This window comes from Eleutherodactylus coqui, chromosome 3 (genome assembly GCF_035609145.1).
Source record: "Eleutherodactylus coqui strain aEleCoq1 chromosome 3, aEleCoq1.hap1, whole genome shotgun sequence".
In the NCBI taxonomy this organism is placed as follows: domain Eukaryota; kingdom Metazoa; phylum Chordata; class Amphibia; order Anura; family Eleutherodactylidae; genus Eleutherodactylus; species Eleutherodactylus coqui.
In genome coordinates this window covers 118,055,952-118,081,521 of record NC_089839.1, presented here as the reverse complement: position 1 = coordinate 118,081,521, position 25,570 = coordinate 118,055,952, and the positions used below count along the sequence as shown (strand labels likewise).

At 42.5% G+C, this 25,570-nt stretch overlaps 1 protein-coding gene across 1 annotated transcript in view; it reads left to right on the top strand.

Annotated features, from left to right (window-relative positions):
• Positions 1 to 1,613: 1,613 nt before the first annotated feature.
• The window catches only part of PCNX2 (pecanex 2), a 397,565-nt gene continuing 373,608 nt past the window's right edge, over positions 1,614 to 25,570 (top strand). The window contains exons 1-4 of the mRNA XM_066594873.1: positions 1,614 to 1,766; positions 5,735 to 5,922; positions 11,539 to 11,629; positions 24,623 to 24,710. Coding sequence (XP_066450970.1) covers positions 1,614 to 1,766; positions 5,735 to 5,922; positions 11,539 to 11,629; positions 24,623 to 24,710 — 520 coding nt within the window. The remainder of the gene's footprint in view (positions 1,767 to 5,734; positions 5,923 to 11,538; positions 11,630 to 24,622; positions 24,711 to 25,570) is intronic.

The window sequence follows — 25,570 nt, the reverse complement described above, 5'->3', positions numbered from 1 at the left end:
TCTTTTTGGTGCCAATTAAGTGAGCTTTGGGGAGAGCCATTATGATGGGCGCCATCTTGGTTGCGCCAAATAAAATTTTAACAGTCCATAAATTTGGTTTGGCACACTAGGTTAGATCCTGTTCATGGGATGCCAAACACTGCAGCAGTCCGAAATGTGTGTGTGTATATATATATATATATATATATATATATATATATATATATACATATATATCCTGTTTGTGACTGTCAACAATTGTAATGTTTAATTTTTTAACATTACACAAAATAACAGGTATGAGGGGGATTGTAGTTGTCAGTTTGTGACGCCACATTCCACACACCGGCATTCATACACGGCGGATTAACAACACTGGACAAGTGCATAGTTCCTTCAGGTCCTCCAGAACGATGCAGGCCCGGTAAAAACTTTACTAGTGACTTTCAAACACGGTACAACATACTTCAGTAGGCAGAGTTTACAGTGCAGGCAAATTAGTAAATATTCAGCAATAATTGACATGAAAGTCAGTAATGATCACCCCGCTCTCATATCCTTCAGCATGTTCTAGACTTCAGACAGCCACTCTTTCTTTCTCCTCCATCTTCAGCGACATAAGGGCTGATGGTGCCCTCATGCGCCTCTGTGGTAGCAAATCCTCAGGTGGAAGATGGGCGCTCTTCCACAGGCAAGATGGCACTCCGAACTCCTTTCTGGAACCCAATCATCATATTTATAGATTCATTCACACCACGTCACATGACACTGTAAGATAGATACATTCAACAGACAGCAGAGCTCACAGGCAATGATTTTAATGGAGTTAACCCTTCAGACGCTGCAGCTGCAGAAAATAGACCTTACAGTTTTGCACAGTGCATCCACATAAGATAGACATGTATGACAATTATGGAGGGGTCCAGAAAGATGTTCTGGGACACTACACATGCTGCAATCTTTTTCACGCGCGTAGTTACACGCAATGTATATACGCGAATGGGAATAGATCAATGAAAATGAATGTACTTTCGTTTATTCCATTCACCTTGTACTACGTGGCCATGCATCAAGCGTGTAATATGCTGTGAAATCAGAAAGCATGTTGAAAAACGCTGTGTGTATAACTTAGCATTTTACCACTTTCTGAGCAGTAACACATAGAGAACAATAGGGCTCTATTGTGTGTAATGGTTATGTAGACTGTGCATTCTTTTTTATGCGCCTAATATATGCAATAAATACACGCAAGTGTGAATGGATCAATGAAAATGAATGTAATTTTTTTGGCTCTATTCACCACATATTATGACGTGTAGTGCGCTATTAAATTACGCTTTTGTGAGCCCGACCTTATGGTCACAAGCTTTAATATTTTCAACTTACATAAGTTGCATGAGAAGACATGAATATTGCAGCTGGAGGGAGCACTGAACTACTCTGACTGCCATCTGGTGGTAACCCTAAAAACTACAGCTCTCCACCCTGCAGTACGGCTGCGGCAGCCTCTTGGAAGATGCTTAGTCTGCAGGCAGCACCAGCGTCTGTGAGGATAATACAGGGGGGATGCGTCCTGTGAGCCCCTTACAGCATCTCATTCACCAGCTGCTGTCATTGGATTTCCTCCAGTAGTGATGGGATCCCACATCCTCCAGATATTCAGGCAAGGGGTCTGGGCAGCCTTAACGGGGGGCTGGTACCACGACCCCCACGACAGCCAGTTTAATAACATCTGCCACTTGTATCTGTGGATCTTTCTACTGCTATTACCGCTCGCATTGCACTTGGTAAGTGTAGACTCTTCGTACCGCGCTGCATGCTTCTAGAACCTGCGTGCATGCTGCATGTAAGGCATGTAAGGCCACTCTCGCACAAGCATTTTCTTGCTGTGTAATATGCGTGCGAAATATGCAGCATTAAACCTCCATTTATTTTGATGGGACTTCCCACACTAGCATTTTAGCACCGCGTTTTATACATGCGCAAAATCACACGCTGCATGTCCTATTTTTGACGTCGGTGCATAATTCATGAACTAAATCGGCCATTAAAATGAATGGGGTGCGTAAAAAAACACAGTGAATTCGCAATTGCATGCAGGTTACTATTCCAGGGGGGGGGGGGAGTTGTGACATCATCAGCTTGCCTGCAAAAATACGCAGTAAAAATGCAGGCAAATGCACACAAAAACGCAACATTTTCACATATGCTCGTGTGAGAGTGGCCTGAGTGAAACTTCAGACCCCCTACTCACCTCGGTGTTTAAGCCCTTACATCACAGCCGCATAACAGAACAAAACAAAACCATTGATTTCAGTGGTTTCGTTTTCTTTATCAGCATTCTCACTTGCAAGAAAGATTGGGCAGGACCTAGCAGCTGGGCCAGTTATAAAATTAACAAATAGACTATACTCCCCTCTCTCCGGCCTTCCAGGATGCAGCTGAGCGCTGCCACGGCTTACAGAATATACAGCAGGCGATAACTGCTGCAGCCAATCAGAGGCCATAGTGTCACTGTCCCAGGATGTGAGAGCTTATGATGGGACAACGCTGCAGCCTCAGATTAACCAGCTGTTCCAGGATTCTGAAGACAGCAAAGATAGTTATTTTTTTTGTTTCACAATGGGCCAAGCTGCTTGAAACATTTTGGGGTTAGTAACAAAACGCCTTTAAGGAATATACAAATAATAAAGACATATGGCATGTATAATATGTAATAGAGACATTAACAATAACCATAATGTCCCCTGTAGTATCCATGCTGTCCCCTGTAACACTAACCATACTGCACCCTGTAGTATCAATGCTGTACCCTGTAGTAATAACCATACTGTCCCCTGTAGTACTAAACATAATATCCTCTGTAGTATCCATAATGCCCCCTGCAGTAATAACCATACTGTCTCCTGTTGTAATAAATAACCATAATGTCCCAGTAGTATCCATGCTGTACCATGTAGGAATAGCCATTATGTCCCCTGTAATAATAACCATATTATCCTCTGTAGTATTCATAATGTCCCCTGCAGTAATAACCATACTGTCCCCTGTAGTAATAATAAACTATATTGTCTGCTGTAGTAATAACCATAATGTCCCCTGTAGTATCCATAATGTCCCCTGCAGTAATAACCATTATATCCCCTGTAATAATAAATAAGCATAATGTCCCCTGTGGTGTCTGAAGCCTTTCTATTTTTTTCTATTTTTCTCAAACCCCATTGAAATTAATGGGGGGAAAAAACATCCGCTTGTTTCCATTTTATTTCAGTTTCTCTCCACCAAAAATGGAGCAGAGAGACGAAAACCCTGAACTAACCCTAACACAGGTATGAAAGTGGCCTTAGGGCTCTTACCCACTTGTGTTTTTTTAACACTGCAATATCGCTGTGTTTTTTTAACACAATTGTTAATGGAACTTTCTAATGTTAAAAACGCATCGCACAAAAATTGCAAAGCACCAACTTGTGATGCGTTTTTAACATTAGAAAGTCCCATTAACAAGCAGGTTAAAAAAACGCAGCGATATAGCAGTGTTAAAAAAAATGCAAGTGGGTAAGAGCCCTTAACCCCCTAGTGACCACCCATAAGTTGTTTTCACGTGGGAGACAATTGTGGATTCCGCAGTTCAAACCCGGTGGTGGGCAGGCGGCTTTATTCCGTTGTGCCCTGAAAGCCAGAGGGTGTTCCCTCCGTTACGGACCTAGCCATGTGTCCAGTAAGCAGATTGGGGCTACAATGTGTATGTTTCTGAACACAGGACAAACAGGGGTGTAAGCCTTCATTCATATGTGTGCTGTACCAAAAAAAACAGTTTTTAAAATGACACAAATGCCAAAAGAATCAAAATTGAATTTTATTCCTTCTCCTTTGCTTAGATTCATTCAAAAACTGTGGGGTCAAAATACGCAGTACACCTCTAAATTAATTTGTTAACCCTAGTTTTCAAAATGGGGTAAATTGTGGGGGTCCTCCATCGTTTTGGCTGATCAAGGGCTCTACAAGTGTGCAGTGGAGCCTAAAACGCCTTCAAGCAAGATGTCTGTTCTGAAAGCCACCTTTTGGTTTGGGCCCCGTTGTGCATACGGACAAAATATTAGGGCCACAACAGGTATGTTTCTGAACACAGGACAAACAGAAGTATCCATTTTGGGTGTAAATCCTCATTTTCACGTGCACTATAGAAAAAAATGTCTTTAAAATGACATATTTGCAAATATATGAATTTTATTTTTTCTCCTCTAAATTGTATTAACTCCTGAAAAAAAAACGTGGGGTTGAAATACTTATAACATCCTTCAGTGAATACATTAAAGGTTGTATTTTTTAAAATGGGGTCATTTGTGATGAGTCAAAAACTGAGAATGAGGGCCCATTTACACGTCCATAGGTGTTTTACGTGCGTTCGCCGGTGCCGTATAAACGCCTGAACAGCAAAGGACACGGCGCATATACTCGGAGGCCACAATTCCGTGGGGCCTGGGGAGACATTCCCCTTCCCTCCCCTTCGCCGGCTCACTTGCTCTCTCCTCCCCTACAGCTGTTTGCAATGGGAGGGGGCGGGGTGGAAAGGAGCTAAGCTCTCACTCGCCCCTTGTCCACAGCCATCAATGGGAGCGGGTGGAGCTTAGCTCTACCCCTCCCTGCCCCCTCCTATTGCAAACAGCAGCAAGGAGCAGAGAGGAGAAGAGAAGGGGGAGTGAGTTTAGCAGTCACGCCGCTAAACTCCCTCCCACCTCCCTTCTCCGGCAACTAGCTTAGGCTCCCATAGGAATCTATGCAGTTGCTGTCATCGGCGTGACAGCACCCGGTCGGGCGCTTTTACGCCGCGGAAATATGCCCCTGTACACTTATGCATTGTAAGCCAATGCATCAGAGGGGCAGCGTATATCGGCCGGGTGTGAATACGACCGTGTGAATAAGACCTGAAATAGACTCCCCGCACTTCCACTTTTGCCGGTGTTCAGCTCCAACATGTGAGAACCCTTAGGGTATGTTTACACGGTGGAATCTGATGCAGATTTATTTTGAGGCCATATTCTGCCTCTAAATGCTGTGGATTTCTGCCATGTATTTTGCAGCAGATCTGCATGAGGGATTAGCCCTGGTAATACGCAAAATCCATGTGCAGGTTTGCAACATGATTCTGTGCGGATCTGCATGGAGAACTCTTTACATGGATCAGCTTAGCTGTGGATTTCTGCTACAGTTTTAAGCCAAATGCCCACAGGCGTATTTGCACTGCGAGATCTAGAAGGAGCGTTCGTCTACGGATCCTGCAGCAAATACTGCCTATAGACACTATATAAAAAATTTTTCCATGCCCATGAGTGGAAATCAACTGCGCTCACGGGGGGAAATCGCAGCATGTCCTGTTCTAGTGCGAGCCTCAGACGGACGGCTTCCATTGCAGTCAATTGAAGTCATTAGTCCTGCAGTGAATCACAGTGGATCCGTGTCATCGCAACTGCGGCACATCCGCAGAGCAGAAGGAAGCCAAGATGACAAGTACGTGGGGGTCAATGCCAAAGCACAGGGTCTGATTTTGCTGTGAGATCTCACAGTCGGAATCTCACCCGGCCGTGTGCATTTGGCCATATAGGCAGAATCAATGCAGAAAAATCTGCATCAAATTCCGCCATGTGAACATTCCCTTACAGTATTCATCCATTGCTTTGACTATTATGATACATTGATGCTTATTGTTGTGCAGGATAAAAAATAGTTGTTGACAAACTTTCCACTATTTCCACAGGGCTTGCCTCCAACGAACTTCACACTGTGCCTCTACTGCGTATTTACTACCATCCTATTTACAGCTATTAAGTTTGTAAGTTTTCGATTGCATCTTATGTTCGATAAAGAGATTAGGAATCATCTAAAAAAAAATAAGGGACAACCAAAGCAAGATGATAATATCACAAATGGCCACCGTGTTCCTTGGTAAGTTATTCTTAACGACATATATTTTTATAACAGTCTATGGACTTATTCAGACGACCGTATATCGGCCAGGTATTCACGCCGTCCGATATACGGCGTCCCTCTCTGCAGGGGGAGGAGGCTGGAAGAGTCGGTAGCAGTGCACTGAGCTCCCGCCCCCTCTCCGCCTCCTCTCCGCCCCTCTGCACTATTTGCAATTGGAGGGGGAGGGATGCAAATATCGAAATCCTAATCTGGCTTACTAGCCATTTAAATCAGGGCGGGGTGATTCCCGAAGCCATTTCAACAAGCGTTGCCTACGCAAATGCGCACAGCGTAGACACGCATGCAAAAAAAACCCCTTTCACAATGAAAATATGTTGCACTTAAACAAGTATTTTGCGCTTGTGCTCATCTGAAGCCGCCTTTAAAAGCTGAACATGTAACTTTGATCAACTGAGACATTCATTAACCATACTAATATGTGTTTTTATAGTAGTCACTAAGGCTTCTAAGGCATTTTTACCGCAATTTCGAGCAGCGTTTTTGAATGCATAGTACAGCGTTTGACAGAGCTTTTTAATGCACCCCATCATTGTGATGGGTGAGGAAGTACGTTAAATGCAAAAATAGAACCGACAGCTCTCGAAAATCGCGGCGTTAGAAGCACCATGTTTGAGCTCAGGTTAAAATCAATGGGAGTGTTGTATTGCGGTTAGCATGGCACTTGGAACGCCGTGCTAATAGAAGTAAAAAGATGTGTTTGTGTGTGAGTGGCCTAAGGGGCTACAAACAAATTTTCATTCAATGCAGGAAATATGTCAAGTTTGGAAAGATTACGCCAAGGGGCTAGATCGTGTATGGAAATTTGTTTTGCAGCTGTATGCTGCACGATTTAGTTATGGGTACGGGTGGTGGTGTGGGGTGTGAACTTTTGCACCTAGGCCCCTGATCCTTTAGTTTCGCCCCTGCTTATAGCAGTCCTGTAGTTTCCACAATAACTTGCAAGTCCCCCCAGGAAGTGACTAAAGCTGCCATTGGCTCAATAAATTCACCTGCTAAAATGAATAATTTTTACATTTGTACACTCCTGACCTAACCAAAACTTAATAGATACAACCAGCAAGTTTGACCCATGCAACAAGTGTATTGTAGGTCATATGGTTGGTGTATTGTAGTGAAACTTTTCAAGTTCCCACCAACTAACACACGTTATGATTGTCAGAATGAACTGAGGCCATGCTAATCCTCTGGAAGGAATAGTTCCATCATTGCTATACTGCAATATGAATTTATCAGTAGATACATTCCTGATGAGTTTTAAGTCCACATATTTTATATCATGCAGCTGTGGATTTTCTAGTTTTTTTTTTTAAATTAAAGATGGCACAATATAAAATTTATTCATTGGATATCTTTTTATTTCTTACTAGCTTACCCGTCGCGCGTTGCTGCGAAGACAGACAGACATACATTCATTCGTTTTTATATATCTAGATAACAACCAATCACAGCGCAGCTTTCATGTTACCTCAGTGGTATAATATATAACAACCAATCACAGCGCAGCTTTCATGTTACCTTAGCAGTATAAAATATAACAACCAATCACAGCGCAGCTTTCATGTTACCTCAGCAGTAAGAGAAATAACAACCAATCACAGCGCAACTTTTATTCTGCCTCAGCAATATAAAAAATAGCAACCAATCACAGCGCAGCTTTCATGTTACCTCTGCGGTATTATATATAGCAACCAATCACAGCGCAGCTTTCATGTTACCTCAGTGGTATAATATATAACAACGCATCGCAGCACAGCTTTCATGCAACCTCAGTAGTAAAAGAAGTAGCCACCAATCACAGCACAGCTTTCATGTTACCTCAGCAGTATAAAAAATAGCAACCAATCACAGCGCAGCTTTCATGTTACCTCTGCGGTATTATATATAGCAACCAATCACAGCGCAGCTTTCATGTTACCTCAGTGGTATAATATATAACAACGAATCGCAGCACAGCTTTCATGCAACCTCAGTAGTAAAAGAAGTAGACACCAATCACAGCACAGCTTTCATGTTACCTCAGCAGTATAAAAAATAGCAACCAATCACAGCACAGCTTTCATTTTACCTCAGCATTCTCAATATCCAGCAATTGTCTTGCGAAACGTTCGGCGGATGCATCATTTTCTGGTTGAACACTCATCCCGTTGCTCGTAATGCCTTTTGCTTTCGTGCTTGAGATGGAAATCAAACGATCTTTGTCTGGGGGGCATAACTGTCGACGACGCTCGCACGCACGCCATTTATCATAGCATAGTTGTACCATGCCTATAATCTTCCCAGGAGTGTACTCAACAACTTCCCAAAGTCTCATGGCAATTGGATGAATGGTGTAGTAATGCATAAAGGACAGACAGACAGACATACATTCATTTATATATATCAGGAAGTGAGAGAATTAGATTCCGTACGTAAAATTTGGACGCTAATTGTTTTACGCTTAGACATAATCTTATGGCATAATCAATGCCCGTGCCAAATTTCAAGTTTCTATGTGAGAAAATGACATTCCATACGTAAAATTTGGACGCTAATTCTTTGGCGCATAGAATTGAATAATTGAGTTGGGACCCATTAGCGTTTTCTATTTATGACATATTCATTGTCCGTGCCAAATTTCAAGTTTCTATGTGAGAAAATTACATTCCGTACGTAAAATTTGGACGCTAATTCTTTGGCGCATAGAATTGAATAATTGAGTTGGGACCCATTAGCGTTTTCTATTTATGACATATTCATTGTCCGTGCCAAATTTCAAGTTTCTATGTGAGAAAATTACATTCCGTACTTAAAATTTGAACGCTAATTCTTTTGCGCATAGAATTGAATAATCGAGTTGGGACCCATTAGCTTTTCCTATTTCTGACATAATCAATGCTCGTGCCAAATTTCAAGTTTCTATGACATTGGGAAGCGAGAAAATTAGATTCCGTACGTAAAATTTGGACGCTAATTCTTTGGCGCTTACAATTGAATAATCGAGTTGGGACCCATTCACTTTTCCTATTTATGACATAATCAATGCTTTTGCCAAATTTCAAGTTTCTATGACATTGGGAAGCGAGAAAATTAGATTCCGTACGTAAAATTTGGACGCTAATTCTTTGGCGCTTAGAATTAAATAATCGAGTTGGGACCCATTAGCTTTTCCTATTTATGACATAATCAATGCTCGTGCCAAATTTCAAGTTTCTATGACACTGGGAAGCGAGAAAATTAGATTCCGTACGTAAAATTTGGACGCTAATTTTTTGGCGCATAGAATTAAATAATCGAGCTGGGACCCATTAGCTTTTCCTATTTATGACATGGTCAATGCTCCTGCCAAATTTCATGTTTCTACGACATCGGGAAGTGAGAGAATTAGTGGCAATGATGGAAATCGAACGATCCACGTGGGGGGGTCGTAACTGTCGACGACGCACGCACGCGCGCCATTTATCGTAGCATAAATGTACTATGCCTATAATCTTCCCAGGAGTGTACTCAACAACTTCCCAAAGTTTCATGGTGATCGGATGAATGGTGTAGTAGCGCATAAAGGACAAACAGACACGCAGACAGACACGCATACATTCAATTTTATATATATAGATGACTATGTCCTGAAACATAGAGCTGGTATTTCCTATTACAGTTTGGCCATTATATCTTTTTTTTTGTAGGATCTCTATTAATTGAACTGTTCCTCATCAATACATTTTAAGTTTTGTTATTGTTTCATGAGGGTTTTTATTGGATTTCTTACACTAAACAATACTTCTAGAAATACTGACATCATTTTGGAGTCTAGGGGTCCAATCCTCTGCTAGAAGGGTGTCTCTAAGAAAATGTTCATTCATAGAGATGAGCGAGCATACTCGTCCGAGCTTGATGCTCGTTCGAGTATTAGGGTGCTCGAGATGCTCGTTACTCGAGACGAGCACCACGCGGTACTCGTCTCGATTAAACGAGCACTGACCATTGAATTCAATGGAGCCGGCAATACAGCCGACTCCATTGAAAGCAATGGCCTGCCGGCGAGCGCGGGATGAATTGTCGGGAAGGGCTTAAATATATAAGCCCTTCCCTGCAATTCATCCAGAAATGTGTAAAAAAAATATATATATATATATACTCACCTTGTCCCGGCAGAACGATGTTAGCCCATTGAATTCAATGGAGCTGGCAATACAGCCGGCTCCATTAAAAGCAATGGGCTGCCGGTGATCGCGGGATGAATTGTCGGGAAGGGGTTAAATATATAAGCCCTTCCCTGCAATTCATCCAGAAATGTGTAAAAAAAAAATATATATATGTACTCACCTAGTCCCGGCAGACGGAGTTCAGCGCGCCAGCGGCAGTCCTCCTGAACTGCTCTAGACAGCTGTGAGTAGTATTCAGCAGCCGGGGGTTTAAAATCCCCGCCTGCTGAATGAGCAGCCTCTAATTGGTCACAGCCTGACCAATCAGAGGCAGATTCCACTCACACACCCATTCATGAATTTATGAATGGGTGTGTGACTGCTGCCTCTGATTGGCTCAGCGGGACCAATCAGATGAGAGGCAGCAGTCACTCACCCATTCATAAATTCATGAATGGGTGTGTGAGTGGAATCTGCCTCTGATTGGTCAGGCTGTGACCAATTAGAGGCAGCTCATTCAGCAGGCGGGGATTTTAAATCCCCGGCTGCTGAATACTACTCACAGCTGTTCAGAGCAGTTCAGGAGGACTGCTGCTGGCCGCGCTGAACTCCATCTGCCGGGACTAGGTGAGTATATATATATATATATATTTTTTTTTTACGCATTTCTGGATGAATTGCAGGGAAGGGCTTGTATATTTAACCCCTTCCCGACAATTCATCCTGCGATCGCCGGCAGCCCATTGCTTTTAATGGAGCCGGCTGTATTGCCGGCTCCAGTGAATTCAATGGGCTAACATCGTTCTGCCGGGACCAGGTGAGTGTATATATATATATTTTTTTAATTTTTACACATTTCTGGATGAATTGCAGGGAAGGGCTTATATATTTAAGCCCTTCCCGACAATTCATCCCGCGATCGCCGGCAGCCCATTGCTTTCAATGGAGCCAGCTGTATTGCCGGCTCCATTGAATTCAATGGGCTAACATCGTTCTTCTCTGCCACAGCTGTTGCAGCTGTGGCAGAGGAGAACGATCTTTATGCTGACAGTGCGGAGGGGGGGGGGGGGTCTCACTCCTGCCACTATTGTGGCTTAATAGTCGGACCTGGGAACTTGAGATGCAGCCCAACATGTAGCCCCTCGCCTGCCCTATCCGTTTCTGTGTCGTTCCCATCACTTTCTTGAATTTCCCAGGTTTTCACAAATGAAAACCTTAGCGAGCATCGGCGATATACAAAAATGCTCGAGTCGCCCATTGACTTCAATGGGGTTCGTTACTCGAAACGAACTCTCGAGCATCACTGAAAGTTCGACTCGAGTAACGAGCACCCGAGCATTTTGGTGCTCGCTCATCTCTATTCATTCAGCATAAATTTTAGGTCTTACTTTATAAACCTTGTATGTTGATATGTAATTCACATTTACAATGTTTTCTATTTTATCTGTAGCATGAAAAAGGACGCTAGCGTAGATCTCAAAAGCCAAGATATAAAGGAAAGTCATCAAGATATCCATAGAAATATTTCTTCAGATTCACTGGTTTGTATATTGCGTTACATTATAAATATTGCATTACATTATAGATTTGTTGTTTTAAGACCCTATTTTTTTAAATGAGCAATATGAAGTTTTACTGCAGTAGCACATTTGGCCATCTCAGAAGTAGATCTCATGTCGTTCTATAGATAATAACCTGTCTGTATCATCACATCCTCTGATTATAAGTTAGGAATGAAAACAATATTTTCTTGTACTTGACAGTTTTCCGTGCGCAAAAAAGTGTTGTGGTAATTGCAGAAAAACAGATGATACATTTTGTACACACTGGCTATGGCACTCTGTTGGTGTAATTTCCACTAGAATTCTGGGGTATTTCTTCTAATAATTTTCTATCAATGGGGCAGATTTCATATTCAAAATGCCACAGTTTTCTGGTCTAAATTACACTAGAAAATGGTCTTAAATGTTTGCACCACGTTTACTATATTTTTTTAGACGCTTTTGGACTCTTTTCTGTCCAAAAAAGAGATGTGGCCTAAATCGTGCAAAAAATTGTGGTAACTTTTTGGCGCACTTTGTGATGTAAACTAAGCTAACTAAGGGCTTGTTCACACAGACGTACGCGCATTTCAGTCTCATACATATGCTGCATAATTACGTGACCAAAAATTGTATTTGCCTGTTCCAGCGTGTTTTTATGTGCGTAAATGTACTGCGTATTGCAAAAAAAGAGTAACCAAAATCTCTATATGTTTGTGAGTAAATGCGCAGCATTTATTTACATAACCCATTGATTGCAGGGGGCTTTTATGTGCATAAGATTGGACATGTTGCATATTTTTTCACGCGATCACACGCCGCGTGAAAAAATACACTCATGTGAACGAAACCCATTGTGTGTACTTCCCGGTGCAAATATGCTTGCTTGAACGAGCCCTAATAGATGGTGTAACCCCTTATAGACCACTAACATACCTTTTTACTGCTTGTAAATATGCTCGCGTGAACACATCCTAATAGGTGGTTTAACCCCTTAGTGACCACTCCATAGACTTTTTATGTCCTGCTTTGCTGGGCTTCAATCCCAAGGGCCGTAAAAACGTGCTTCCTCTGAGGATTAAAGCCCTGCAGGCTGAGGACGTGATAGCTCCATGCTGTCAGCTGTCGGAGGTAGCCGACAACCTGAAGCTGTCATTGGGGGCCACTGGGAGACCCCCTTTCCCCGGTAATACGATCAGCAGTATCCAATGGATAACGCCGATCGCATTAAAGTATACAGAAAGTGAAAAAAAATTGAAGTTTCAGCTCATGAATCGGAAATGTCTGTTCTGAAAGCCACCGGCTGTTTCTTTCGGTTTGGGCCCCGATGTACATACGGACATAAGACTAGGGCCACAACGGGTATTTTTCTGAACACAGGACAAACAGAAGTATCCATTTTGGGTGTAAAGCGTCATTTTCATGTGCACTATAGAAAAAATGTGTCTGCAAAATGACATATTTGCAAAAATATGAAATTTTATTTTTTTCTCCTCTAAATTGCATTAATTCCTGAAAAAAAACTGTGGGGTCAAAATACTCATGACACCCCCTCAGTGAATACATTAAGGGGTGTAGTTTTTAAAATGCGGTCATTTGTGGGGGTATCTATCATTCTGACACCTATGAGCCTTTGCAATCTTGGCTTGGTGTAGGAAAACAAAGTGTTCCACAAAATGTTAATAAGTACTGTTAAATTTGTATGTTTTTTCCAAATGGTTAAAAAAAACAAAGTATTTCTAATTTGTGCCCAGAATAAAGTAAACAGATGGATCTTAGCAAAAAATTGTACAGTATGATTGCACATATTTGAGATATTACAGTTGAAAATGTGAAAAAATAATAATTTTTCCAAAACTTTCCCAATTTTTGCACTTTTAATAAATATTCACAAATTCTATTAGTCTATTTTTACCATCTAAATGAAGTACAATATGTAGCAAAAAAAGCATTGTCAGAATTATTTGGATATACAAAACCTGTATGGAGTTATTCTGTGTTAAAGTGACACGTCAGATTTCCAAAATTTGACTCCGACACTAAGGCGCAAACAGGCTTTGTCACTAAGGGGTTAAACCTGCACATACGTCTTTTTTAAGGATTGTAGATTACAAGCTTTTGCCCCTTTTGTGTCACCACATTTCCTTACAGTCTGTATGCTCTTTTGAACAGGGTCCTCACTCCGATTGTTCAAGGTGTCCATCACTTTAATGCTGTGTTTGTTAAGCACTACCAAATATTTTTTCGTTATATCAATCAAGAATATTATTGTGATAGAGTACAAAACAAGCGCAAGATCACAGCTTGGTGGTTTGTCTTTATAACGCATTGGGAACCACCCAGAAATCTAGAATGGTGATATGTATCTGCGTAAAATGCTTGTAGAGCCCAGCAGTGTGGCCTTTAGTAACTGACAGATGTTAGTTTTGTTGAAATTGAATTGTTTCAAGTACCAGTTGGGGTCTTTAGACAACCAGTGCCGATTAGTACTGGGACCACCTCTGCCGGCTTGTGCCAGAGATACTGTATTTAAACCTTCAACTCTTCGTATTTGGTCATTTTTTGTTGTTGTTCCTCATTGACTCTTATGTTATGGGCAAAACTTTGTGTCGTTGTGTACGGAAATCCCGCAGTATTTTTACTCATTTCATTTTGAACCACTTCTGGGCATTATGGCCCACCAGCTCTTTGTTGTGGGCAGATGGTAGTTTTTACAGAGGTTCCAGTGAATCATCTTTACTACCAAATTATTATTTAGTATTCATGTTTTCATTAGAAGTTTCTATATTTTTGGATCCACTCTTGGTTTTGGCTATAAAAACAGAGATGCAAAATACTGATCAAATACTGAAATATGAATGAAGCATAAAGACTTGCATGTTCATGCACATTGTGCTCTACTTCTGTAAAAATAAAGCAGCAACTACCGTATATACTCGAGTATTAGCCGACCCGAGTGTAAGCCGAGTCAATAAGTTTTACCACAAAAAATGGTAAAACTTGGCTCGTGTATAAGCCTAGCTATACTTGAGTATATACTAGGTAGATAAAAAGAAGCAATAATCACCTCCCAGCCAACGACTGGCATAATAGTCTCCCAGGCGGTGCAGCAAGCTGCTTGACAATTCTCCCCGCTGTCAGCAAGTAAGTGCTGTGATTAGATCGAGCGCCAGTCAATCACAGCCGTCACTCTATAAACAAATCACAGCCATTTAGTGATGTCATTCACTGGTAGTGAATGATCGAGCGCCGACTGTGATTGTCTGACGCTCGATCCAATCACAGCACTTACTTACACAGCTCCGACGGTGGGGGAATTCAAAGCCGAGCAGGGATATGACAGCGGGGAGAATTCTCAAGCAGCTTGCCGCACTGTCGGGTAGAGCATCGTGCCGGGCACACAGATGCCGGCTGGAAGGTGAGTATTGGGTTTTTTTGTTTTGCTTTTTTTTTTACCTCACTCGAGTATAAGCCGAGGGAGGTTTTTTTTAGCATTAAAAAATGTGCTGAAAATCTCTGCTTATACTTGAGTATATATGGTAATTGAGCTTTAGTGGCTATCTCCCTTTCCTAAGCAGTTGTAATTGACTAGAATGTATACATTTTGTAATTCCTTTTTTGGATCCTCATATGTGTATTCACTTTACTTGGGTACATTTGTCACAAGGGTTTTTTTTCCCCTATTTCTACCACATTATTTATTGATCTCCTCTTTACACGGTACTGATCATTTTACCCTCAGAATTCTAAGTTTTAGGGCTTATTTAGACGACCGCATATTGGCTAGGTTTTCACGCCGAGCCGATATACGGTGTCCTTGTCTGCAGGGGGGGGGGGGGGGATGGAAGAGCCAGGAGCAGGAACTGAGCTCCCGCCCCTTGCCACTATTTGCAATGGGAGGGGCAGGACGGGGGCAAAGCTAATCGCCGGTACCTCGCCCCCTCCTATTGCAAATAGTGGAGAGGGGCGGAGAGGGGGCGGGAGCTCAGTTCCTGCTCCTGGCTCTTCCATCCTCCTCCCCCTGCAGACAAGGACACCGTATATCGGCTCGGCGTGAAAACCAAGCCGATATACGGTTGTATGAAATAGCCCTTAGGTCCTATTTAGACATCAGTATTTGGTCGGTATTTTGCATCAATATTTGTAAGCCAAAAATAAGGATTGGCTCCACAATACAAAATCTATAAACCGTATTTTTTGCTCTATAAGGCACAATTTTTTCCCATCAAACTGGGAGGAAAAGGTCAGTGCATCCTATAAAGTGAACGTGATGAAATTTGGACTCAGCCAGCAGCTGAAAAGGATCACAAGTCCTTCTTACACAGCTGCCGGCCAGGACTGCATACATAGCAGGAGAGCACAGCGGACTGTACAACAGCTGATTTGTGGAGGCTGGGTGTTGTGGTGGTTCTGGGATTGCTGCCTTGCTGATAGTTCAGTGCTGGTTTTAGAGATGTTTCTACAAATTCTGTCTCAGTGAGTGTGCTATTATGGGTGATGTGCTTGGACGCACCTGGGGATGATTACTTGGGCTTTTTAACCTGGCTGGAGACTGAGCTGAACTGTGGTTGATTCTCAGTCTCTCCCTGACTGGGCTAGCAGTCAGAAGGTTCCTGCTGGGTCATTCAGTTACTTGCTGCAGCTTAAAGTTAAGTACTGCATTTGTTTGCATTGTTATTTTGGTTTTGTTTGTTTTACCCACGTAGGGTCAACTAGGGGCCAAGGTACGCGGTCAGGGCCGTCCTTATTGGGGTGATCGCCCTGCTTTTTAGACAGGGCCATTTCCAGTGTTTGTTCGCATAGGGACAGTGTTTCCTGTATTCTTGTTTCATTTAGTTTTGTCATTTATTTGCATTTCTGTTAGATCTGCAAGTGACAGATCCAGCGCGTCCAGGTTGGGCATAACATGGGGGAGCAGCAGGGTGCTCAGTAATCAGCTGTTGTACGGGCTGGTGGCTCACCTGCTATGGAGCCAACAGTGTGATAAGGATCGCATATCCACTCCATAGCAGCATCCATAGAAGCAGCTGATTAGTCAGAGGGAATTGCTGCTTCCCCCCCCTCATCAATCAGCGGTAGGTACAGATGGCTCTCATCCCCTTCTTATGACACATCTGCCCACTACATAAAAAAGGGTGAGCGGATGGGAAGCAGGGAGAGAGCTTCCTGTAGGTACAGCTGATTGGTGCCTAGTTATGCACAAATGTATGAGACATGCCATAATGAGACATGCCATTCAGACACCCGAAAAGTTGGGTGACAATTAAAGGGGTTGTCTCGCGGCAGCAAGTGGGGTTATACACTTCTGTATGGCCATATTAATGCACTTTGTAATGTACATCGTGCATTAAATATGAGCCATACAGAAGTTATTCACTTACCTGCTCCGTTGCTAGCGTCCCCGTCGCCATGGATCCGTCTAATTCTGATGTCTTCTTGCTTTTTTAGACGCGCTTGCGCTGTGCGGTCTTCTTCCTGGTGAATGGGGCCGCTCGTGCCGGAGAGCTGGTCCTCGTAGCTCCGCCCTGTCACGTGTGCCGATTCCAGCCAATCAGGAGGCTGGAATAGGCAATGGACCGCACAGAGCCCACGGTGCACCATGGCAGAAGACCCGCGGTGCATCGTGGGTGAAGATCCCGGTGGCCATCTTGGTGAAGGAAGAAGAAGGAAGACGTCGCAGAGCGGGGATTCAGGTAAGTAATAATTTTTTTTTTTTTAACACATCCTTTGGGGTTGTCCTGCGCCGAACGGGGGGCCTATGAGAAAAAAAACCCCGTTTCGGCGCGAGACAACCCCTTTAATGGAACCTTCATTACATTGTCACTCAGCTCTTGCAGGATCCTAAATGACAATTGCAGGGTTTTGCAAGCTTTTATACCACATACATCGCTTTATCTAGTCAAAAATGGCATTTAAGGCTCCTGGAAAAATGGGTGACAAGTAATAAGACCACCATTGATGCTGTCAAGCACTCACACGTGACACACGGAATGACGGACAAGTGGTCATTAGCACTTTGAAAATTCAGTAACTCGCAGAGGGCCGTATAGATTCTAGAGTATAAAGTGTATCCAATCACAGAGTAGAACCAAAAATGTAACTTTTATTGATAAGAAATAAAAGCAGAGCAAGTAGCCAAAAGACAAGGAAATATTCTAAACCTTAAGACATAAACACAAATATATCTAGCATCAAATAAAATATGTGTGATTTCAAAGTGTTTGCGAGGACATTTATCCCAGTCATGATGGAATTAAATGAATGAGGAGTGATAGATAATAATAATAATCTCAAACTGGCTTGGTATTATAGATTATAAATCCCTGGCTCAAAGTCATCTAGGCAGTGGCGTAGGAAGGGGGGGGGGGGGGGTGTCAGGTGCAGGCCGCCACGGGTGCTATCACAGAGAGGGGTGACATCTCTGCTGTGGTCCTGTGATAACTGGCTATTGTGACTCCCCTGTGTCTCCATTACACGTACTGATAGCCCTCCAGCCTCGGCCTGCCATTCCCTAGGGTCCTATTGCCTGCCAGCAGCTGCAAAATTACAGACCCCGTGTAATTTACCGGGAGCCATAAGGACTAGAGCAAGAAGGGAAGCAATAAGTGCATTGAAGGGAAAGGTATCAGCCAATAGGATGTGTCTCCAGGTTAGAGTAAGCTGTTTCCTGATCTTTGCAGTCTATTGAGAGGTGCTGGGAGGAAGAGACACCTTCTGGGGAGGTCATGTGAGTTTAGTGTCTAACACCTGAATGGGAAACGCTGTGCTTCTGCTAGCCTTTACTTGGGACTGCTAGATGGACCCTGCAACTTTTGTGCTGAAGGGATGACCAGAATAGGTACTGCATCAGCGGTGAGATGTGTCTGACAGGACAGCTAGTACCAGGAGGAACAGCAGAAGAAGAGAGATGGGTTTTACAGGAGGGAAGCTAGTGCCAGGAGGAACATCAGGAGAAGAGAGATGTGTCTGACCGGAGGAAAGCTGGTAGCAGGCGGAACAGCAGGGAAAGAGAGAGATGGCTCTGACAGGAGGACAGCTAGTGCCAGGAGGAACAGCAGGAGAAATTAGATGGGTCTGACAGGAGGACAGCTAGTGCTAGGAGGAACAGCAGAAGAAGAGAGATGTGTCTGACAGCAGGACAGCCGATGCCAGGAGGCAGTGGCATAGGAAGGTGGGTGTGGCAGGTGCAGGCTGCCCCAGGTGCATCAGTGGCTGTGCTGTGTGAGAGTGTGAGTGACTCATCTGAGCTACATTACAAGTGCAGTAAAACGCAGGTTACTACGTTTTACTGCGCTTCACCAGCGATTTGTATGCCCCCATAACTGGCACATTGAAATGCATGGGGGCTTTAGGGCTCTCTTACACACGTTTTTCTGCTGCATTTTCAGCGTGCTTTAAATGTGCGCTGAATACGCAGTATTAGGGTATGTTTACACATTGCTGTTTTGCTGCAGATTTTGGTGCAAATCTGCAGCATATTTCACCCTCCCATTTGAACTCAATTGGAAGGGCAAAATATGCTGCAGATCTGCACCAAAATCCACGACAAATTCTGCAGCAAGATAGTGATGTTTAAACATACCCTTAGGCTGCCTTCACACAAGCGTATGAAGGCAGCGGGTCATGTGCTCTATGTCAGCATGTACAACGCGCCAAGATAGAACACGCTGAGCTGAATTTCGCGGCTGCGGGGCATGCATTGATATGGGAGCTAGTAACAGCGTATCACCCGTGGGATCTACCTGCTGGTGATATGCCGTCAGCACACGGTCAAGTGAAAGACGATAGGCTAAAGCCCCCATGTTTTTTAATGTAGTCTCTCACACCAGTGTTTTTTAGTGCGTTTTCTATGTGCTGAAAATCGAACGCTGCGTGTCCTGTTTCTTGTGTTTTCAGCACTGAAATCACCCATAGGAATCAATGGGGGTGCATAAAAAACACAGTGAATCACAGGTTTTATATAATGTTTAATATTTTTAAAATTGAGGGGGGGGGCGGGGTAACAAAAAAAATTCCGCGACGAGTACCACCTGACCTGCTACGCCACTGCATTTAGTTTGAACAGAGTGATTTATGAGAGCAACTTTTGGATTGCATAGTGAAATGGAATGGTGTGAAGTAATTTACGAAAATGAATAGTCCATGAAGGGGAATATTGCTTGATAGTTCTAAAGCAGAGAGCTACCTGTAACATGTAAACAGAAGTCATAGTAATACTAATTGTGATGAAATAAAGTTTACTTGAATAGCTCACATACTTTACTTCAAGAAGGAGATTGTGGAAGAAGTCTTTGAGATTTGGCTGTTACCTTCTGGTCTCTTCTGGTATAATTCTTCTGTAGACTTCAGAGCTATACGAAACAGACCAAATGCAAATTACATCCTTATTGTAGACAAAAAATATAGATTGAATACTGATGAAAAATATGCTTGTGTGAAGTGCGTCTTATCTGTATTCTTGTCAACTACTGGAAATATTACTATTTACATGATACTATTCTTTTTTTCTACATTTTAGGTGATACAGACGCTGGATACAGAGTTTCAAGGTGTTTTATGCTCCTTCCTATAAGCTTTCTTTAAGTGTGGAAAAAGAAATGACCGAAAGTGATATGACTGTATCAACCTTACATGTATATTTCATGTTTCACCTTAACTAAGATCTTATGCAACTTACCCATCTAAAGCCTTACTGAAGTAGAATTTTGATTCCTTGCATTTCTGTTGTTGGAAAGAAATGTTTCCTTACATTTGAGTGACTAAAGTGAAAGAATTAGGGCTTGTTCACCTGACCGTATGCATAAAACGCTGCGTGGGTCTGTGAGAGACAGCTATCGTTGCATATAGGCAGCAAGTGCACTGCAAATGACAGGTTATCTCACATGTGGTTATACGCAATGTGACTCTTCCCTTTTTTTAATTCCCTACTCTGTCTCATCGTGGCGTTGCGTATGTATCGTTGCCCATTTGCAATGTATTGCATATGAACAGTGTTACATACGCTAACCATAGAAAAGTATAGGGCTGATGTTGTGTGATATGTGGTGAAATGGAGCATCCTGCGATCTTTTTCACGCACATATCTACACGCTAATGTGAATGGATCAATGAAAGTCCATGTACTTTCATTGACCCTATTCAACGGTTATCACACGGTCGTGAGGATAAGCCCATAGGCCGGTTTCACATTTGTGTTGGAACCTTCGCTTGGAGGTTCTATCACAGACCCGGCTCAAAATATGCAGCGTTTTCTACTATTCAAAAGTCGGGCAGCTGGCCATAAAGTGGACGGTCCCCATTGTAGTCAATGCAGTCCGTCTAGAGATGGAGCCATTCCGCCGTGGGGATTTCACGAATGGTAAGCAGAACGCCCGACGCAGATGTGAAACCACCCTTAGTACATGATGAGAAACTACAGTAACTAAAAAAATTATTTCTTGTTGTCCAAAGCACTTCTTGCCATACAGCAATGGCAAAGTTTAATATGAGTTTAATGCGTTGAGATACCTTCTATACAAAAGTTTGTTTACACCTTCAATTGCTTTGTAAGGGTTTTTGCTGTGTGAGAATAAGAGAGCAATAGCTTTTGAATGGCAACGAATGCAAGAAGTCTGATCAGTAAAGGCGGTGAGTTTGAAGCAAGAATGTCTGAATGATATAGTAGGAATAACGGAAACATGGCTTGATGAAAAATGTGATTGGGTGGTGAACTAACAAGGTTACAATCTCTGCAGAAGGAATCGTGGAAACCGGAATGGGGAAGGGATATGTCTGTGTGTTATATCTTGCTTATTGCCAAGGCTACAAGAAGATACAGGTGTAGGAGATCAACACATGGAATCTCTATGGGTAGAGATACAGGAAGGAAAGACATAAAATCCTGATAGGAGTGTTCTATAGGTCACCATCAATAACAGAAGAAACTGAAAACTTATTAATAAGACAAATAGAAAAGGTGTCAAACCGCAATAAAGTAATTATTATGGGAGTCTTTAATTATGCGGATATAATATGGGAAGATGAAATCTGCAAATCTCACAAGGGCGATAAGTTCTTGAGAACAATTAAAGATATCTACCTTACCCAACTTGTACGGGAGCCAACTAGAGGGAGGGCCATTCAGGACTTATTATTAACTAACAGATCAGACAGAATCACGGGGGTGCAAGTTGAGGGACACTTAGTCACCACAATATAATTAATTTCCAGTTTTCATTCAATAGGAAGCCCTATCAGGGAGCAACAAAAAAACTACACTTTTAGAAAAGCAAAATTTGATCAGCTCAGAATTACTCTCGGCAACATTAAATGGGACAATATCTTAAAAATAACAGTACAGGCAACAAATGGGAGAAGTTTAAAAACATCCTAAATACTTCATGTGAGCAGTTCATACCCTTCAAAAATAAAAGAAATACGACCACAAGGAAACTAATGTGGCTCAACAACACTGTTAGGGGGAAATAAGAGAAAAAAGAAAGCATTTAAATTACTAACACAAGAAGGCAGTGAAGAAGCACTAAAACAGACAGGGAAAAAAATGTAAGGAAAAGATAAAAACTGCAAAGGAGGAGGCAGAGACACTGATTGCCAGAGAGCAAAAATAACGTAAGAATATTTTTCAATTATATAAGCGGTAAAAGGATCTGCACTGAAAGCACTGGCCCTTTAACAAATAATGCAGGAGAAATCATAGAAGATGATAGGGTAAGGCAAATCTATGAAATGTTATTTTCTTAAGTATATTCACGAGAAAAAGAAATGTCACACGAGATGCAAGGGAATAAAATAAACCCCCCAATAAATATCACCTGCTTAACGCAGGAGGAAGTGCAGAGCCGGCTTAAAAAAGATTAAAATCTACAAATCACCTGGCCCAGATGGATTACACCCAAGGCAACTAAGTGACGTGATAGACAGACCACTATTTCTTATATTTAGGGACTCTATTGAGACCAGGGTGGTACCACTGGATTGGCGTAATGCCAGTGTGGTTCCAATATTCAAAAAGGGGTCAAGAAGAGAGCCTGGCCGGTAAGTCTCAATTCAATAATTGGAAAAATATTCAAGGAGTTTCTGAGAGATGCCATCCTGGAATCAAGGAAAACAACGGTATAACCCTTCATCAGCATGTGCTCATGAGGGGTCGATTATCTCTAACCAACTTGATCAGCTTCTACGATGAAGTAAGCTCAAGGCTGGACCTGGGAGAGTCTATTGATCTTGTATATCTGGATTTTTCGAAAGCATTTGACACCGCGCCACACAATAGGTAATATAAAAAATTAGACAGCTCTGTCTGGGCAAAAACGTGTGTATCTGGGTTAGGAGCTGGCTTGGGATAGAAAGCAGAGGGTGGTAATAAATGGTTTTTACTCTGATTGGACCACTGTTGCTAGTGGGGTGCCACAGGGTTCAGTACTAGGCTCCTTTCTGTTCAATTTATTTATCAATGGCCCGATAGAAGGACTACACAGTAAAATATCAATATTTGCAGACAATACAAAATTGTACAAGATAATTAATACAATGGAGAACAATGTACGGCTGCAAATGGACCTAGATAAGCTGGGGGCTTGAGTAGAAAAATGGCAAATGAATATTAATAAATGTAAGGTTATGCAAATAGACAGGAAAACGGATGTCACCAATATACACTAAATGGGGTACTGCTAGGGAAAAGTGATATGGAAAAAGACCTGGGAGTACTAGTTAACTTAACTATAGCAATCAATGCCAGTCAGATGCTGCAAAGGCAAATGAGGGATGAGAACATTATTCTTCCACTATATAAGGCACTTGTCAGGCCTCGCATTGAATACTGTGCCCAGTGCCCAGGAAAGATGTTGCAGTGCTTCAGGGGGTTCAAAGATGGGCAACTAAATTTATAAACGGAATGGGAGGACTGGAATACCCAGATAGGCTTTCAAAATTGTGGTTATTTACCCTAGAAAAAAAGACAGTTAAGGGGAAACCAGATAACTATATATAAATACATTAGGGGACAATACATGGATCTCTCCCATGATCTGTTTATATCCAGTACTGTGACACAGAAGGGCGTTCTTTACTGTAAGAGCAGTGAGACTGTGGAACTCTGTGCCTGAGGATGTGGTGATGGCAAAATCGATAGAGGAGTTTAAGAGAGACCTGGACATCGTTTTAGAGCACTTTGACATTGCAGGATATGGACATTAAATATCCAGAAGGATTGTTGATCCAGATATCTTCCAACTGCCGGTCTTGGAGTCAAGTAGGAACTATCCAAATGTTGATCCAGAAAATATTCTGACTGCCATTATGGAGTTAGGAAGGAATTTTTCCCCCCAAAATAGGGTATATTGGCTTCTGCCTAATTTTTTTTGTCTTCCTTTGGATCAACAAGTGGGGTGGGGGGTGGAAACAGGCAATACGGGATGGACATTTGTCTTTTTTCAGCCTAGCTTATTATGTATTTTGGGAAATATACAGGTGGATGCTGGAACAATGTCTCTACAGCGCCACCTATTGGAAGGCAGCATTCCTGCAAGTCAATGTCAGACTTTTTAAACAAGCCTTATAACAATGACTGGGAATTGTAAGCTAAAGCCAGAATAACCATTCACAGACAGCTGTTTCAGGGTGATTGCCCTCATTAGTGTGCAATAGGTTTCTGGCTTGGCTAGTGAGAGGCCTATAGACGGGGATCAGGAAAGGTATAATTTCTCGTTAGGGAGTGCACCTAGAAGGTGTGTGAGGAGACTTATATGGCCATCCATCCTCCTCTGGGAAACTGCAAATAGTAATATGGAACAATACCTCCACAGCGCCACCTATTGGAAAGCAGCATTTCTGCAATTCAATTTCCATTTTATAACAGAATGTACAGGGGGTGGAAAAAATCTGGAAACATTGTACAAAATGCATGGTATTTCAAATCATTAGCAATGAGCTGCCCTTTTGACCTCCTGCTTAACTGAGAGCTTTCCCACCAAATTTGTGTTTACTGTGTAGTGTCCTCAACAAAGTGGGGGAGACCATGGGGATTGCAAGATGGATGTCACGGATGGCTCTGCAATCTCTCCCAACAATGGTGATGAAGGTATCCTTCTTGGTCACAGCACAGGGACACAAATTTACAACAATTTTACTGTTGAGATGAACTGTGGTTTGTCACGTGACACCAGTACTTCATCTGGGACAACGGTAGTCAGTGGCGGGAAATAATTTGACACAAGTCCTGGTCACTGTTTTGTGAACAAACCGGAAGTGCACAGTTTACTTCAGTATTTTAAAGTAGTTGAAATATGGTACAATTCACAATTGCAGTCTTGCAAAATGATAGCACAACAAACGGTTATGTAGTACAGTTGATTCACTTGTAAACACAGTTTTCCTCTTCAACACTCTCTCTATTTGGAACTTGGAAGGGTTACTCAGTATGAATTCCCACAGGCCTAGTTATCTGTTGGGTTACTGGAAATAGACTATGCAGGTGTTCAATTTAGAATTAAGATGGCCGCTTTACTATCCCTGGCTTTGAATTCATCGTTTTTTGTGTAACCCATTGTTTAGTGGAACAACCTCAATCTCACTGCTCCACACTGCTGGTAAGACTAGGAAGCTGGTGAATCCTGGCTTTCCCGAAGAGAAAATTCTTGCTTCAGCTGCTCGCACTGCAGACCTCCTCCCTGCACAACTTCTCCTGACGACTCCCTCTGTAGACTGACTACTGAAGACTGCTATGACTCCTTTACTTCCTGCCTTGTTTCTGCACTTGTTCTCCTCTCCTCAGCCTCAGCATAGAGGCTCACTGTCTAGTTTCCCACTCTGGACTCTCTCTCCTCTGCCAATGAGGGCATGACATGCAGCCATCTGCTGTCAAGATTTTAGTTTAGGAAGGGGAGAAACAGGGTTTCTCTGACATAAGGCACCTCCTATGCCTCCTTGAAGCACATAGAC